This window comes from Lynx rufus, unplaced genomic scaffold, assembly GCF_022079265.1.
Source record: "Lynx rufus isolate CCGP_SWC_20201006 ecotype Redwood Valley unplaced genomic scaffold, mLynRuf1.p SCAF_36, whole genome shotgun sequence".
NCBI classification, from domain to species: Eukaryota; Metazoa; Chordata; class Mammalia; order Carnivora; family Felidae; genus Lynx; species Lynx rufus.
The window spans coordinates 1,832,883-1,848,904 of NW_025814852.1; the positions used below are offsets into that span (position 1 = coordinate 1,832,883).

The following is a 16,022-nucleotide window of genomic DNA, read 5'->3' on the forward strand; positions in this document are numbered from 1 at the left end:
AGTTTCAGATTTAATATATGGATTTATTTAAAAATATAAATACGGAAAAATAAATAACTTTAAAGACTAGAGTGAATGCCCCTAGGTTTTCCCACAGTCAAAGCCTATGGTTTTTAAGAGCGATCATGGGCGACACTGGGCTCTGAGCCCTCTAACACAGGCGGGAACGTGGAAGGGGGCCGGCCCGGACTGGCAAGGTGGTGGCACCCTAAGCTTCCAGAGTTTCTCAGGCCAGGAGACGCACTACTTACGTCAATGCTGTTTGTAGCCGGCAATACGAAAGCAAATGCTCTCAAGTCACCAAAAACCAGGGGAGGAGAGGGAGATGGTTTCGTGGCTGGAAGGGCGAGGCCAGCTGCCCGAGATCAGAGGCGACCCCCAACAGGCCAGGCTGCCTCGTCCCTCCCTGGCCTGTTGCAGCAGGACCGGCGTTCCCCCTGGAAGTCGGCTGGCTTTGACCTGACCGGCCAGGCCTCTGCTCGGTCCTCGTGCGCACTGGTGGGACCGAAGCTCCCAGCTGCCTGACCCAGAGTGCTCCCCTCGATTCGGTTACGGGCCCCCTGGACTCGGATGGGGAAGGCACCTCCTGGTCTGCATTTGAGGGGCTGCTGGCGCGCCACCAACGTCGGCTCTGGGCGCGCGGACAAGGACACCGGAAGGACCCACGGTGGCCTAAGGGGCCGTGGGTGTGCTGTGGCCATCTGGGGGCCTGCGCTTGGGGACATGCTGTAAATGAGTGCAGCCGGCTCCGTGCCGGGCAGGGGACACGGGTGCCTCAGCACCGCCTCACTGGCCTCCTGTTAGGTTCTTGGTGACGAAGCGTGTTGGCCTCGAGAAACGGTTAGCCGGCGTCCCAGAGATCTTTCATTCCGCAGTCTCTTCCGACTTCTCTGGGGGGCTGTGGTCACGTGACCTCCCATGTTGTGGGTGCGAATGCTCCAGGGCAAGCCTCAAGAGACCGTACAGATTGTGCTGGAATGCTGATCCTTTGGTACCTGCTGCTGCTGAATTTCTTTGGAAATGCGTCTTTTAATTCCTATCAAGTACAGTTCGCGGTCAAACTTGCCAGCAGCAAGGGGGATGCTGCGGAAGAAAGGGGCGTCATCAGGAGGGCACTGGCCAGTAGCCTCCTGGGAGGCCGTCTCGGACGCCTGTCCCCTCTGGCCACCGGAGTGCAGCCGCCGTGAACGCGGAGCTCCCTCGGGCCCCTGCTGGGCCCTGCGGTGCATCAGGAAGAGACCCGCGGCCACCCTGACTGCGGCTGGAGGTCAGGACACGACGGGACGACGGCGGGCACCCAGGGGCGGGGATGCCGCCCCCACCCCCCGAGTGGGCAGGAGCGCCGCCCACCCGCAGCCCCCAGGGCGAGGACACGTGAGCAGGGTACTGACTTGTCTCTCCCTGGCCTCACTTTCACCCGGAACAGACCGTACACGGGGCGGTGGTCGGACGTCTTGATGCCAGGGCAAGAGGAATACTTGACCGGACAGATATCGCCCTTGTGGCGGCTCCTGTACACGACCCGATCCTGCAGAAAAGATCCCGCGTGAAGGTTAGCCCCGAGACTGCGTGGCTTTTTTGCGGGGCTTGGCCCGCGTGCCGGTCTCCGTGTCCGATCCCACCCGCAGAGCCTGTTCCCAGAGCCCCTCGCCCAAGCCCGCTGCGCCGGCGGGTGTCTGGGCCCCAGACGGGGGGCGGGGGGGCTGGCGGTGCTGCGGCCGCGGAGGCCGAGCCTGGAGCCCCCGGGTCCGGTGCGGGCCGCTCCCTCCGCCCGTGCCGCAGAAGGCTTGCATCTGCGACAGCATGGGGCGTGTACCCCAGCCCCGGGCCGACCGACTAGCCTTCAGAAGGGCCCTTCTCAGAGGGCGCTGCCCCCAACGCCAGGTCCCAGAGATGCGGTCGCTAGCCCGGCACGGGTGCCGCATTGAGGTGTCTGACCGCAGCTCGTGGGGGCTGCTGTCACACCCGGCCTCAGTCCTTAGCCTGTGGTTCTGAAGCGCAAGCAGGCCCAAACCTGGGCCGCAGAGCCGCACCGGAGGTCAGGCGGGACACCAGGGGCGCTCACCGTGTAGGAGGGGGTCCTTTGCTTGGAGGTGGTGTCGTAGGAGTCCTTTCCAATGTCAAACTTGTACGAGGGGAGGAAATGGATGTCCGGCTCCTGGAAGCCTTTGAAGATGGACCCTGGAACAGCCACAGGCCCTGGCTCTCGTCGGCCCTGGCGGGCCGCACCCTCTCGGGGGCGGGGTGTCCGCGCCTCCTCCCGGGGACCTCACCTTTCTTCATCTCCTGGGTGAGCTGGTCATGCTGGAGCAGGGCAGACACCTTCTCCCCCAGGTCCTGCTTCAGGATGGCCTCCACGGCCACGCGCCCTCCATTCAGACGGAAGTTGAAGTCTCCAAACCAGAACACCCCATCGAACCGGGTGGTGACGTCCGCTAGCCAAAACGGGAAAGTGCGTGAGCCCGGCCCTCCCTGTGCTGGCCTCCCTCTGGCGACAGTGACGGGTCTGGTCTGTGTCCCCGCTCCGGCAGCCACGGGCAGGGACACCCCAGACACGGCCCTGGCCGTGGGGGTTGTGCCCCGCAGCTTCTGGGCCGACATTCGGGTTCACGTTCACGGTTGCGTCTTTCATTTCAAACAGCGACAGACTTCTGGGGACAGCGTGGGCGCCCTCACGCTCACAGGAGCCCACGCTGCCCACGCTCGCCACTCCGCCAGGGCTCCATCCCCGAGGGACAGACAGCCAGGGGGCAGGAGGAGGGCCTGTCGGCGCAGGGAGGCACGGCCACCACGGGGCTCCGCCTGGTGGGTGGGTCACAGCTCGGGAGGAGCCCAGCGCCAGGCCTCGTGCAGAGCGCCGTTTCCGCGGGCTACCGACTCTCTAGACTTTTTCAACCTTGATTCTCGGAAGCTCCCCAAGTTTACTTTGAGTAAACCGCCCAGAGAACAAGGCAGGAGCGCATCCACCCGGGCTCACCGGCGTCGGAGCGGTAGGGGCTGGTGTCGGGCACGCTCCTGGGCAGCGCCAGGCCCTGGACGGTTCTGCTGTAGTCCAGCAGCCTCTCGCTCACCTTCCCGTCTCCGGCTGTAAGAACAGAGCGCGGGGGCCTCTCCAGCGGGCCTTCTGGACCCGGAGGACAGCTGTGTGCTCACCGCCCCCCAGCAGGCTCTAAGACGCGGCGTCTGCGCGACCCGGTCCCCAGGGTACCCCGGCGGGGGCCCGACGGGAGGGCACCGTCACAGATGGCGCTCCTGGCGGGCATGCGGGGAGGCGTGTCCTAACTCCTGGGACTTACAGGTGAAGTGAGACGTGATGAAGAGGAAGGAGGTGCCGAAGAAGGTGAAGCTGACGCCCAGGGCTCCCTTGGTCTTGATGTGAGACACGATGCGCGTGGTCACCGTGGAGCTCTCCACCTCTGCGGGACAGGGGTGGGGGGCTGACGCGGCTGCCCCTGCGCACGCCCGTCCACCTGCCCTCACAGAGGCCGGGCGGGGGTCCCAGGGCGCTGGCGCAAAGCGGAGCGGCCCGCCTACCTGAGCAGAACCAGATGAGGTCCCTGCGGATGAGCACGGACATGTAGAGTGCCCCGTGGGCCGTGGAGTACAGCGTCACGTAGCGGGGGCCCAGCGTCTCCTGCAGGCGCACCTCCCACTCCCGCCTGCGGTGGGGGGAGGGGGAGGGTGAGCCGGGACAGCCTGGGAAGGGGGCTGGGGCCTCCCAGCCCCACCACCCCTCCCCCACAGCCCAGAGAGCCCCGCCTCCTGGCTCCTGCCCAAGGGAAGGGCGGCGGAGACCCAGGCCCTCGCTCTCCCGCTCCCTCACCAAGGCTCCAGGTCCCGGGGAACCCGGCGCCTGCCCCTTCCCCTGGGTCGGGGCACCTGCCAGGCGGGCCTCCCGCAGCTGCCTGAGGGGTGGGATGCCCACGCACGCCCCTGGCCAGGCGGTCTCTGGCGGTGCTGCAGGGGCGCTGCAGACCTAGGACCCAGTTCGGGGGTCAGGCCTGGGGCCTGGGGTCCCGCAGCGGGGGCCGTACGTTCTCCCAGATCAGCTGCATGTCAACAAGAACGCAAGCTCATCGACTCCTAGTTCCTTGCACCCCCGACAGAGAAGGAAGTGGCTCTCGTGCAACCAGGGCCTCACCCCAGCCGGCTGCGCCCTACCTGTCGGAACAGCCCTCCTGGACCCCGATGACATACAGGTCCTGGGCGTAGTCGGCCTCGGCGGGCAGCAGGAGCTCGTCCAGGTTCGGGGGCAGCTCCTACAGAGCAGCAGCACCTCGTGAGGGCTCCTGCGGGACAGAGACCCAGCCTCTCCCGAAGGGCCTGGCAGGCTGCCCTCCACCCCAGCTGGTCACCACCACGCCCATGTCTGCGCCCCTCCCTCACATGGGGCCCCTGTCCCCAAACACACTGGTGGGGATGTGGTGCAGCCCGGCCAGGTGCTGTGGTCCCGAAGGCCGGCTCTCAAGCCCTTGGGGCCCTGGACGAGGGCACTGTCCCACAGAGGGGCCAGGCGGCTCCCCGTGGACAGCAGGGCCACCAGCCTGGGCACCCGCCTCCTTCAACTGGAGGGAGAACCACTTCTCATGCGGGGCGCTGTGTTGCCAGGGCTCCTGGTCACTCAGCCAAACCTCGTCCTGGTGGCGGCTCTGCCTGGTTTCCTCCCCAGTGCCTGTGCCCCCAGGGTCCGCCCGGGTTCCACTGCGTGGGCGGGGGGGGGGGGGGGGGCAGGGCCTTCTGTGCTGTCATCACGAACACCGTGGCACACATGGGCTGCAGAAAGCACTCAAAACCCCATGGTGGCAACCACTGTCCCCTTCACCTCACCGGGCGTTAGGACCATCCACAGTGCAGGAAGTCCACACCCCGCCCCCAGACATCAGAGCACCCCACATGCGGGGAATGGAGACTGTCAACCCAAGGACGGCTCTCACCGAGCGAACGAGTCCCAGGGAGACACGGGTGCAGGTGTGAGCTGGAGAGAAAGCCACCGGCACTGTGTCCGAGGCTGTCCCCAAAGCAAAAGCCCAGAGATCAGCGTGCAAACCTCTGGGCCATGCGGTCCGGCCCTGGGCCGACTGGCACTCAGGACACAGAGCGCCTGTCCCAGCAGAGTGGCGGGAGGGCCTCTGCCGCCGTCTCGACACAGGAATCGCCGAGTGGGCCTAACCCAGAGTGACCCCAAGGTGACTGTGACCAGGTCACACAGGCTCACCGACGGTCACAGCGGCCCCACGGTGGGGTGTCGGCAGTGGGGAGGCTGTGCGTGGGGACAGGGGCTCTGTTCCCTCCTCCCAAAGCTGCTGTGCATCTAAAACTATTCTAAACACATGTATGTATAAGAAAACCGCATTTTCCCCCATCGGGCAGCGGGGAGGTGGGGGAGGCAGGGGTGCTCCGGGCAAGAGGCCTCTTGACCCAGGTGCTGGGGAGAGGCCAGGCAGACGGCGTGCAGCTCAGAGGCCCCGGGGGCGGGCTGGCCCCTTACCTTCTGGCCCTGCATGTTCCAGGTGGCCACGAAGAGGGCCATGCTGCGGTCCGGGAAGTACCGGGCCAGCTCGTCCGCCCCCATCAGGGCCCCGCTCGCCAGGAGACTCCCCTCCAGGTAGCTCCTGCGGAGACAGGGCAACCAAGAAGTCGAGGGTCGGAGCGGGCAGGCCCAGGGACACCCCTCCGGGGGACGCTGCCGGCCTCGGGCCCCCCGTAACACGGAACCCGTTTGCGGGAGGCTGTCCCAGAGCTGGGCTCCTGGAGACCTCGCGGGTGGGCACAGGTGCCCCGCTGTGGTCCACCGCCCTCTTGGAAAACCCCCCGTTCACGATTCTATAAACAGCAGCACGTGTTCAACGTTTCTGCCGCCTCCAGACACGAAGGACTTGAAGGTGACGTCTGAGCGGCCTGGGGAGACACGCGTCCCACGCCAGGGGCTCGCCTCCGCCTCGGCGTGGCCCCGGAGGCCCCGAAAGCCGCAGGGGGCACGTCCACTCTCACGACAACGGACGGTTAGGATCCATTTCAAGAGCTGACCGGCACAGCACGTGCGGAGCCCCCACGGCACTTTGCCTCGGCTGCAAAGTGCCACCAAGCATAGCGACCCCGGGGACCAGGCCACGCGGCAACAGAACCTCACGAGCGTCGGAGTCCGAGCGTCGCGCGACTTTCACGCGAGATGAAACGTCCACACGGTCTCGTTTTTTAGCCGTGAGGACACCCGGCCGGCAGGCCGCACCAAAACAGGTCCTGAGACTCGTTCGTGCGCTTGCCCAGCGGCCCGGCGGCTCTCCCCTGTGCAGGTGGGGGGACCCGGCCCCCCACCCCCACCCCCGGGCCCCTCGCAGGGGCACCAGGGCGTCCCTTCTCTTCTTGCTGCCTCCGCCTTCCTTCCAGCTGTCTGGGAGTCCTTCCAGAACCTTCTTCCAACCCAACCCAAGATCAGACTGCTCCCAGAATGAGCACCCAGGCGATGGCCATGCCATGTTTGGCCATTTTGTCCCCTAGGTCTTCTAACGCTCCAGCCGCCACAGACACTGGTCACCGGTCACCCCCCCCCCCGCCATCCAGCGGCCGAAGACACTGGTCACCGGTCACCCCCCCTCGCCATCCAGCGGCCGAAGACACTGGTCACCGGTCATCCCCCCCCCCCCGCCCCCCCCCGCCATCCAGCCGCTGCAGAAGCCGGTCACTGGCCCCCGTGCGCGCCCAGGGCCGGGGCGGCTCCATTGTCTCCTGAGTATTGGTCATTTGGAGGCTGGTTAGATTCCACCCCCGTTTCCCGGCAGACACATCCCAATAAGCTCCACGGGCGCCCCAGTGACCCCAAGATCAGTCCACCGGAACGTCACTCGTCATCAGCTGTCACCCCGATGACCGCGTGCGAGTGACGGCTCTTTTAGGGTGCTCTTTCCAGCACTCGGGTGCGGCTGGCTGTTCCTTCCACGGTCCCTCCTCGTGTCTCGGCGGGCAGGGCCGTCCCGGTCCCGTCTGTCAGGAGCAAACGGAGGCCGAGGGCTTTGGTGACGTGCCAAGGCCCGGCAGCCGGGCGCTGTGGTGCGGGAGGACGGGGGGCACCCGGCTGCAGGGGGGGTGCGCTCCGAACACTGGGGTGCCCCACCTGTTCCGGCAGACCGAGCCTGGCTTCCGCCCTTCTCCCCCTGCCCCCCACGCGCCCCTCCAGGCTGCCTGGCACGTTGTCCCCGCCCGCCTCCGCCTTCGGGCACAGGGAAGGCGTGTGGCCGTGCCGCCCGGGCCCCGCCACTGCCACCGAGGCTTAACGCTGCCGTTCAGCAGAGTCCTTGAGAAACCACCCCAGCCCGGCTGTGTAACAGACCACTAGCACCTTCCAGGCTCCCAAGGACCCCTCGCTCCAACTCGCTAAGAAAAGCTTACATCTCGGTCTTGCAAACAGGAGCCCATTCCTCTGAAGGGCATCAAGTCAAGAGCAGGGCTCCCAAGCCACGCTGGCCGCTGAAACCAGAACGCGGTTCTCAGGAGCTCCCACGAGCGATTCCCACGTCCTCCTCCCCAGGCCCTGAGGACGGGAATTCGATCACGCCCGGAGGGAGGCCCCCGCTGACTCGCCCCACTGGGTGGACAACCTCCCTCACACCCGCAGCCGGGCCCCCGCTCCCCTGCCACAGGGCGTGATGTCCTCCGGAGCGGCCCCGTCTGCAGGGTGACCAGAAGGCCGCCACGCCAGGGGCCCTGTGCTCTGATCCCCTCCCGGGTCCGGGGTCGGCCGCTGCACTCGGCTGCTCCTGTGGCCCGGGTGCCCTGCGTCCCACACCGTCCACATCGCCCGGCCCGTCCAACACGGGCCACGCTCCGACCTCAGCCAGGTTCTGCCTGTTTACGGACAGCCCACGAGCTAAGAACCATTTCCACGTTGTCAAAAGAGGAAGAAACCCTGTCATTTTGCGACGTGGGCAGACCACATAGAATTCCAATTTCGTGTCTCTATGCAAAGTGTTACTGCCACACAGCTGCGGCTGCTGGTGCACATATGGTCTGTGTCTGTTTCCCTGCTAAACGGCAGAGATGAGCACGGCTGCAGGATGGAGACTCTTACAGAAAAAGTGTGCCGACGCCTGTTCTAGAACCCACCGGAAACGGGGCCTTTAGGCGGCAGAACTGGGGTGAGGGGTCCCCATCAACCTGTTTGCTGCTTGCCCGAAAACACTGAATTGAGGACCCGATTTTGCGACGTGATTGTCATTTTAGGTCACAAGCGCGTCCGCATAAGTCACAAGCAGCCGACACAGGGCGGTGACACCGCGAAGGCACTAAGACACCTCGCTGCCCGCCAGAAACCCGTACAGATTCTGTCCTGTACAGCTGGGCTCGCCACAGCCCCCTCTCCCTCCCGACCCACAGAACCTTCGAGTGGGACCTTATGTGGCAACCGTCTCTGCACATGCCATCAGTTTAAGGATGGCAACGTGAGCTCATCCCGGATTTAGACCAGCGCCCCATAGGAGGAGAGACGCAGACACGGAGGAGTACCGTGTGAGGACAGAGGCGGAGGCTGGAGGGACGCGGCCACAAGCCGAAAGACTCCTGGGCCACCAGGAGCTGGAAGAGGCAGGAAGGACCCTCCCCGGGAGCCTCCGGAGGGAGCTCGGCCCCGTGACACCTTCATTTCCGACGCGTGGCCTCCAGAACTCCACTTCTGTTGTTTTAAGGCTTCGGGCTTGTGGCCATTTCATACGGCCACTCCAGGACGCCACTGCAGTGACCATCCCAACCGCCCCTTCCCCTGGCCCTTGTGCAGCAGGACTGGTCCTGATGGGAGGGAAGGCGTCTGGAGAGGGAAGTAGGGCCAGAGCCGCACCGGGGGCCTTGGGCGCCACGATGGGGAGTGGGTGGCGCGGGGGCCATGGCCCCGTGTGTGCCTCAAACAACCTGCCGGGCCCTGGTAGGGGGCAGAGGCCTGGCCCAGCCCACAGGACGGGGCAGGGAAAGCCTTTTCAAGTTGCAGCCTGGGCACCGCAGCGTGGGCCCTGTGACGAGCCCGCGGGAGAAGACCAGACTCGCGGGTTTGGACAGGCGCCCCTGGTCTGGTGAACGGAGCCAGAGGCACGCAGGGGAGAGTCCTGAGCAGAGAGGACATTGGGGGAAGCGCCTAGTTAGGTTCTTTTGAAGCTACAGGAAAGTCAACAGGGATTAATTATTAAAGCCCCATAAAGCCTAGAAACCTAGCATCCCCCATGGTGGGGGGGGGGCGGGGAGGGGCAGGTGGGAGCTGACGGACAGCGGGGCGCTCAGCAAACGATTCCAGAGCCTCAGAGAAATCGGGGCAATCCTGGAAGCAAAGTGCAGCCGATCAGGCCCGGGGGACCCTCCCTGCCGCCAGTGAGCGGGGCCCTGGGGACCCTCCGTCCGAGGTCAGTGCGGTCTCTGAGCGGTGGCCCCTGGGCCAGCGTGAGCCCAGAGCACGGCCACGGGGGCTCGCGGCTGCGCTCCGGCCAGCACTGACTGGGGCCCCGGAACGTTCCTCCTCAGCAGAGCGGTTAAGGGAGAGCACTGCTCAGGGCTACGTCTTAGAACCCCGCAGCGGCCCAGACGACGGGGCCGCCCCACGTGCTCACAAAGAAGGCCGTCCGGGACAGAACGAGAACGAGAAAGAAAACAGGATACGGCGCGCAGTGCGGAAGGCGATCTGTGTATCTGAACCGTCTGCTTTATAGGCACACGTGCCCCTGGGTGGTGCTAAAACACACAGGGAAAGTTCCAGAAGGGGTGTCCTTCCGGGAAGGAGCCGGGAGGCGGGGGTGAGGGGGCTAGCCTCAGTTTCGCGAGAATACCTTCCTGTGGCGCTTTCTAGCGCTACAACGAAGGCCGTGGATGACCCCCACCCCTGCCCCCAGAGGCCCTACCTGCTTCGGACGTCCTTGGCGCGGATGGGTGCCAGGAGGCTGAAGGAGGGTTTGGCATCACAGGCCAGGGGGCTCGGGGGCCGGCCGGGGCCCAGGCTGCTGTGGGCCCGGAACAGTCTGCTCTGCAGGCGGGACTTGCCGGTGGGGTTTGCGGTCCACGGCGGGTTGGAGGCCGCCTTCTGGTCCGCGGCGGGCAGCCTGGTGGTGCTCCCCGCCGAGGCCCCGTCCCGGTGCAGGAGGTCCAGGGAGGTGCTGATCATTCCGGAGATACAGTGACCCCAGGAGGAGGGGCCCCCTCCCGTACTGCCCTGGGCCCTGCGGGACGTGGGGATCTCCTGCAAGGAGGTGCTCAGGCAGGGTGGGGAGCCGGTGTGGGTGGGGGGCTGGGGGGCCTCGTCCTGCAAAGAGCCCCTGGAGGGGCTGGTCCCACTGCGCGTGGCCAGGTCCTCGTGGCTGGTTCGAAAGCGCCGCCTCCTCCACGCCTTCTCGTCCAGCGACAGAGCTCGCTCCAGCCTGGGCCTCGTCGGTGGCTTTGGGGTGAAGGGTTTTGCCTTGGCTTGTGGGTCCTCATTGCCGATACCCGCTGGAAGGCTCAGAGGGGGCACGGGGCTCTTCTCGGGGCCCTGACAGCCGTTGCTGGGCAGGGACCCTGGGTGGGGCACGAGGTCTTGGCCTGCGTTGGGAAGCTGTCCCTTCAGCATTCTGCCTTCGGGCTGCAGATGCCCCTGGGCGGTGGGCTGCGGGGGAGATGCCTCTGAATGCCCCAGGCACGCCAACTTGGACGGCATAGTCCAGGGGCCAGCTCTCAAGGGTGATGGCGACCCAGCCGACCCAGGAGAGGGCTCCTGCTGGGGCTGCCGGTGGAGCCCAGGGTCAGGGATGCGTGGTCAGACGTCGCCCAGCAGGCACGGAGGAGAGAGCGCGCGCGGCGGCCTGGGGTGGTCCGGCAGGGGCAGGGCCAGTTGCCGCATGACGGGGACCCCCAAAGCCCCGGAGTCCCCCGGAGGAGCCTAGAGGAAAACCGTGCCGTCAGCCTCCCGCAGCCAAGGCCGGCTCTGCCGCAGGGCCAGAGGGGGAGAGGCCAGCAGCAGCTGAGCCACCAGTTACACTGCCGCTTCCTCCTAGGAGGTGGGTGAAGGCTGGCCCCTCGAGGACGGGAAGCCACCATACTGCGGTGGGGGGCGGGGGGGAGGCTGTCCTCCGTGGGGTGCTGGGGACATGACCCGCACAGAACGGCAGCCCCAAGGTAAAGGCCAGTTCACAGGCCCGGCCTCGGATGGGAGTCCCTGGGCCCTGGCTCACCCGGGTGCCCACTCTATCGCTCAGCGGGCACACCCCGCCCGGGCAGGGGCCCCTCCGCAGGTCTGCGGCCCGGCCGCTGCCAAGGGCCCCTGACTCAGGACTTGAGTCTGCGGGCGCGGCCGCCGCCGCGGGGTCCCCAGGGCAACGACAGCCGCGCAGCCTGACCCCGCCCCCGCTTCCCGCCTGGGGTCGCCCCGCGCCGCGCCCCGCGCCCCCGCCTGGGGGTCGCCCCGCCCGAGGTCCCCCGGTGCCCCAGATTCGCGTCGCAGGCCCCGCCCGGGGGTCACCCCGCGCCCTGAACCCGCGCCCCCGTCTGGGGGGTCACCCGGCCCGAGGTCGCCCCGGTGCCCCAGACTCGCGTCGGAGGCCCTGCCCAGGGACTGCCCCGCGCTCCGGACCCGCGCCCCCCCCGCCCGAGGGCCACCCCGCCCCAGGGCGCCCCCGCCCGGGTGTCGCCCTGCCCGAGGTCGCCCCGCGCCCCTGCCCAGGGGTCGCCCCGCGCCCACCTCTCGGCGCCGCCTGCTCCCCGGCCGGCGGGCCCGGCGGCTGCTCCCCGGGAGCGGGCGCACAGGCGTCCCGGGCGCAGTCCCCGTAGCAGTCCCCGCAGCGGCCCCTGGCGGCCGGAGGACCCAGCGCGCGCGCGCGCCCGAGTCCGGTGGCCCCTCCACCCGCGCGGCTCCCCAGCCCCTGGGGCCGCACCGGCCCCGCCCCGCCCAAGGGTCGCGCCTCACTTGCTGCTCTGGGGGGAGGGGCTTCCCGGCAGGCCCACCCCCCACCCAACACCGAGGAGCTCTCCGCCCCCCACCCATACCCCGCCACCTAGGTAACCGACCAACAAAAGGAAACAAGTGACAGTGTTTTGCGAGCGCAAAATACTTTATTTACCAATTTGCATTTAGTAAAAATAGCAGCTCCCGCCTGGCCTGGGAGGGAGCTTCTTGAATCAAAAGTCGCCGGCAGCCCGCGCAGGGAACGGTCGCGTGGGCAGGCCAGACCGAGGGCGCCAGGGAGGTCTCGGGTCCCAGGGCCCCCCCACTGCCCCGGGTGCCACGCCCCACCTCTCTCCAAGTGACCAGAACCAACGCATCGGGGCGTGCCCTGGGTGACGCACGGGAAAACACTCCGCGCCCTTCCTCCATGACCCAGTGAGCCGCGAGGGAAACCGAGGCCCGTGCTAACTCATTTACGCCCTTTCTGCACTGAGATTCACGACACCCAACTATGTCCCCAGCAGAACCTACAGAAATTATTTCCTAATGATTCTTATAAATATTTAATGTTTTTCTGCGGTCTCTTCAGACTTAACAAGAACGTGAATAATTCTAAGAACAGTCGATGAAGCCTTAAAGCTTTGAGTCCAGGGGGCGGGGCCTCCCTCTGTGGGTTCAGCCCCCCACCCACTGAAGATCCCGGTGTGGGAAAAGCGGAGGCAGCAGCCTCAGAGTCAGGGCGCGTGTCAACTCTGCGCCCTGAGGACCAGTCATGAGGAAGTACATCGACTATTTTACAAAGGGCGTGGCAGTCCAGAAGTTTCTCTGGGGACGAGTCTAACCAGGCTACTCACATACTAAGAAAACCCGAATGGAATTCGTCACAGCCAGTTTTTAGCACTGGTGGGTTAGGGGGGCGGGTCCCACGTGGAACTCGGCCCGGCCAGGGGAGTGGAGAGCAGAGCCTCCCTCCCGGACAGAGAAGGAAGCGAAGCTGGGAACATCTTTGCCGCCAGACTCAAATGCACTTGGGCGACCAGGGCCTCCCTGGAAAACTCAGCTGAGTCCACGTTTCCTTGAAGCCCGTGATGCGGTGCCAGGCCCCAGGGCGCCCTCCAGGGCCCAGGGGGGCCCGACGCAGCAGTAAAGCACGGTTAGGTTTTCCGAGACACCCCAGTTACCGAAGGGCTCAGTTTTTTCACGCAGCAAAGATGGCTCCGGCCTCCCTCGGCGCACCGCTCCCGAACGACTAAGAGCGTTTTACCCTCGGGTCACCGTCGGCTAGAGACGGAGCCAAAGCTCCCCTCGCTTCCCCCAGCACGGCAGAGGGGCCGCGGACCCAGCCCCGGCAACGCTGCGGAGACGGGCCGTGAAGGAGTCCGAGCACGACCGCGTGGAGTCACTGGCGTCCCCATCCGGGCGGGAACAGAAGGGAGGTGCGGGCCATCGATCCGTCCGAGTTGGCGGTGGAGCAGAATTTGAGGGTTCCAGATGCCACTGCAGGACGGGGACCCTTCTAGCTCAACGCCGGGTACTTCCTCTGGCCGATCCTCCCCATCCTGGAGCCCCCCGAGGCGGCAGAGGCCTGGAAAGACAAGGAAGAGTGCGGACTTCCACCCGCCAGCCTCCGAGGCCGGGGGCGCCCCGGCAGCGCCGGGGAGATGGGTCTGCGGGACCATATCCACCGACAGAACAGGCAGGCTGCGTGTTCTCCGGAAGCCCCGACGACTGGCCAAGTGGGGACCAGGCCTAGACGTCCGCTTTGAAGGGGTCCGCAGTTTCGTCAGGTGGTGAGAAGGGAGGCTGGCCCCCGCGGCAGAGCACCCGGGGAGGGTGGCGGCCCAGCCCGCGACTGCAGCGTTGCGGGGAGCGCCCAGGGACAGACAGCGGACGGAGCGCAGGCATTTACTCGCGCTGAAGTGAGCCATCGAAAAACTCTTGTAAAGCGCACACTACGAGACGGAGGTAACGAGAGGAAAACCGCCACCAGATCTTGAAACGGAAAAGCAGACGCACGGCCAGGTGGTAACCTGGGACACGGGAGTCCTGGAGGTCAGGGCAGGAGGCCGAGAGGCGGCCTCGTCTGCGGGCACGTCGAAGCAGAGAGTGGCAGGCTGGCCGAGCGCCCGGCTGACAGTGAACAGGCCTGGCCACCCCAGGCGGTGAGGGCGACCAGGGTCATGGGAGGCTTTATACTCTGAACGTCGAGACACGGCCCCGGCCCCTCCCTGCTCAGCTCCCCCCCAGCTGGCAGCCGGTCTGCACCCTACGGGCAAGAGACTGGAAAAGGAGGAGCGAGAAGGCAGAGAGACAGAAATAGAAAGAAACATTCAAGAGCATTCCCCAACCGCGGGCCGTGGGCTGCCAGGTGAAGGGTGGCCAAGGCCGGCCTGGCGGAGGGAGTGAGACCCACGGTGAGGTGTGGCGGCGGGAGACCCGGCGGGAGACCGCAGGCCCCAGCACGGTGGGGGCGTTCACGCCAGGAGCAGCGGCAGGGACGAGAGAAGGGTCGGCGGACACAGCGGGGCGCCGGGCTGGGGATCCCTGTGCCCCAGGAGACAGCAGGGCACTTACCTGTGCAAAGTGAGCAGGGCTGTAGAAGGGCACGGCTGCCCCGGAGGCGCCCCCTGCTGCGGGGTGGTCACTGGGAGCCTGAGAAGCACAGAGAGTTCATCTCAACGCGGCAACGTCACACAGCGGTGTGCGCTCCCTTGTGGACAGACGCCACTGCTGGGTGACCACTCACAGTACTTCTAAGAAAGCCACAGAAGCAAGTCGAAGACGCTTGTCGTGACACTGGACTGCGTTACTGAGTGGTTCACAGAACGCACGTAAAAATTAGAGCGGCATGCAGCACGAGATGCTTCCGAGGCAGAACATGCGGCAGCGGGGAGCGCCCGGCCCCGGGGGGCCCCCGGGAGTGGCACCTTGAAGCAGTTAGTAGATGTTTCTGACCACTTCAGACCTCCAGTGTCCAGCTACAGAATCCAGTGTTTTAATAGGCAAATAAAGTCACACGAAGCCTTCGTCGAGGCAACCGGAAAGCTCCGTCGTGCGATCCACACACAAGATTAAGTATTCCCGTGTCCCAGCCCGCCCGGCCGAGGACAGCCTCGCTGCCTCACTCTGCCCGGCCGCCCAGAAACGTCCCGCGCTTGACCAGAAACCAAAAATTCTCCGGACCCGGGCGGGCTTCCGAAACACCCTCACACGCGGTGAGGCTACACCTGCGGCCGGCCGTTTGGAAAAACCGATCCGGAAAGAACGAGATCACAAAAGTCATCCGTCCCCTAGGAACGTTTTGGGGTCGACCCGGTCGCCAGTGTAGGCGGATGGCCCGAGACCGCCCCCGAGGACACTGGAAGGAAGGAACACTGCATCCTGTGGCGCGCGGCGGGCGGGGAGGCGGCGGGCTGCGTTAGTGACGGGGGCACGACGCAGGCCGGCACAGCGCTCTTAAGGGAACCGCGGAGGCGACCCGGTTCAACTCGTGTTCAGTGAGAACTGCCAGCCACAGGTACCTGATAAAAATGCTGGCTCACTTCACGCGATAATGAACTCAGTGAACTACAGCGTGAAAGCTGCGAAACAGCAAGAACACACACAACACGGACAGATGAGAAATCGACACGCGCCTGCTCCACGCGGCCAGTTCCACCCCGCGGAGCCTTGTGATGCCGTGAGAATCGACGCGGGCCAAGGGGGCGAGACACCAGAGTTAGTTTAAAACTCCTGCTGTGAGGGACAGTTGGGTTTTTTTAACTAAAAAAACGTTTACGTTTATTTGCTGGTTTTGAGAGAGAGAGAGAGCGCAGGGAGGGGCGGAGGCAGCCGGAGAGAGAATCTCAAGCAGGCTCTGTCGGCGCAGGACCCGACACGGGGCCGGGACTCCCGGACCGTGAGATCGTGACCCGAACCAAAATCAAGAGTCGGCCGTTTAACCGACTGAGCCAGCCAGGCGCCCCTAACGTACAGCTTTTACTAAGACGGGGGCACCTGGGCGGCTCGGCCGGCTGAGCGTCCGACTTCGGCTTGGGTCGCGATCTCACAGCTCGTGGGTTCGAGCCCCGCGTCGGGCCCCGTGCCGACGGCTCGGAGTCCGGAGCCCGCTTCGGATCGTGTTTCCCTCTCTGCCCCC

General features: G+C 65.9%; 2 protein-coding genes across 6 annotated transcripts in view; both read right to left on the minus strand.

Annotated features, from left to right (window-relative positions):
• Positions 1-2: 2 nt before the first annotated feature.
• On the minus strand, positions 3-11,734 carry INPP5E (inositol polyphosphate-5-phosphatase E). 2 transcript variants are annotated; one of them, XM_047093789.1, is made up of 11 exons: positions 11,681-11,734; positions 9,873-10,882; positions 5,489-5,612; positions 4,162-4,259; positions 3,535-3,659; positions 3,297-3,416; positions 2,978-3,085; positions 2,274-2,435; positions 2,066-2,181; positions 1,392-1,528; positions 3-1,083 (listed from the first exon to the last, which is right to left on the minus strand). In XM_047093789.1, the coding sequence occupies exons 2-11, from the start codon at positions 10,658-10,660 to the stop codon at positions 951-953; spliced, it is 1,911 nt and encodes a 636-aa protein (XP_046949745.1). In that variant the 5' UTR covers positions 10,661-10,882; positions 11,681-11,734; the 3' UTR covers positions 3-950. The 2 variants fall into 2 exon arrangements, with proteins under 2 accessions (XP_046949745.1, XP_046949746.1); XM_047093790.1 differs by lacking the exon at positions 2,978-3,085.
• A 297-nt stretch (positions 11,735-12,031) lies between these two features.
• SEC16A (SEC16 homolog A, endoplasmic reticulum export factor) overlaps positions 12,032-16,022 on the minus strand; it is a 32,902-nt gene continuing 28,911 nt past the window's right edge. For all 4 annotated transcript variants that reach the window (XM_047093878.1, XM_047093877.1, XM_047093879.1 and 1 more), the window contains 2 exons: positions 14,459-14,536; positions 12,032-13,469 (listed from right to left, as the gene is read on the minus strand). In XM_047093878.1, coding sequence (XP_046949834.1) covers positions 13,401-13,469; positions 14,459-14,536 — 147 coding nt within the window. In that variant the 3' untranslated portion in view covers positions 12,032-13,400. The remainder of the gene's footprint in view (positions 13,470-14,458; positions 14,537-16,022) is intronic.

Bases quoted from the DNA above. Each gene is read 5' to 3' on its own strand.
- INPP5E (XM_047093789.1), bottom strand. From the start codon at position 10,660: ATGCCGTCCAAGTTGGCGTGCCTGGGGCATTCAGAGGCATCTCCCCCG. The intron at 3,417-3,534 runs GTAGGCGGGCCG...CCTGTCCCGCAG, and splicing joins CCTCATCTGGTTCTGCTCAG to AGGTGGAGAGCTCCACGGTG. The intron at 1,084-1,391 runs GTCAGTACCCTG...TTTCTTCCGCAG, and splicing joins GTGAGGCCAGGGAGAGACAA to CATCCCCCTTGCTGCTGGCA.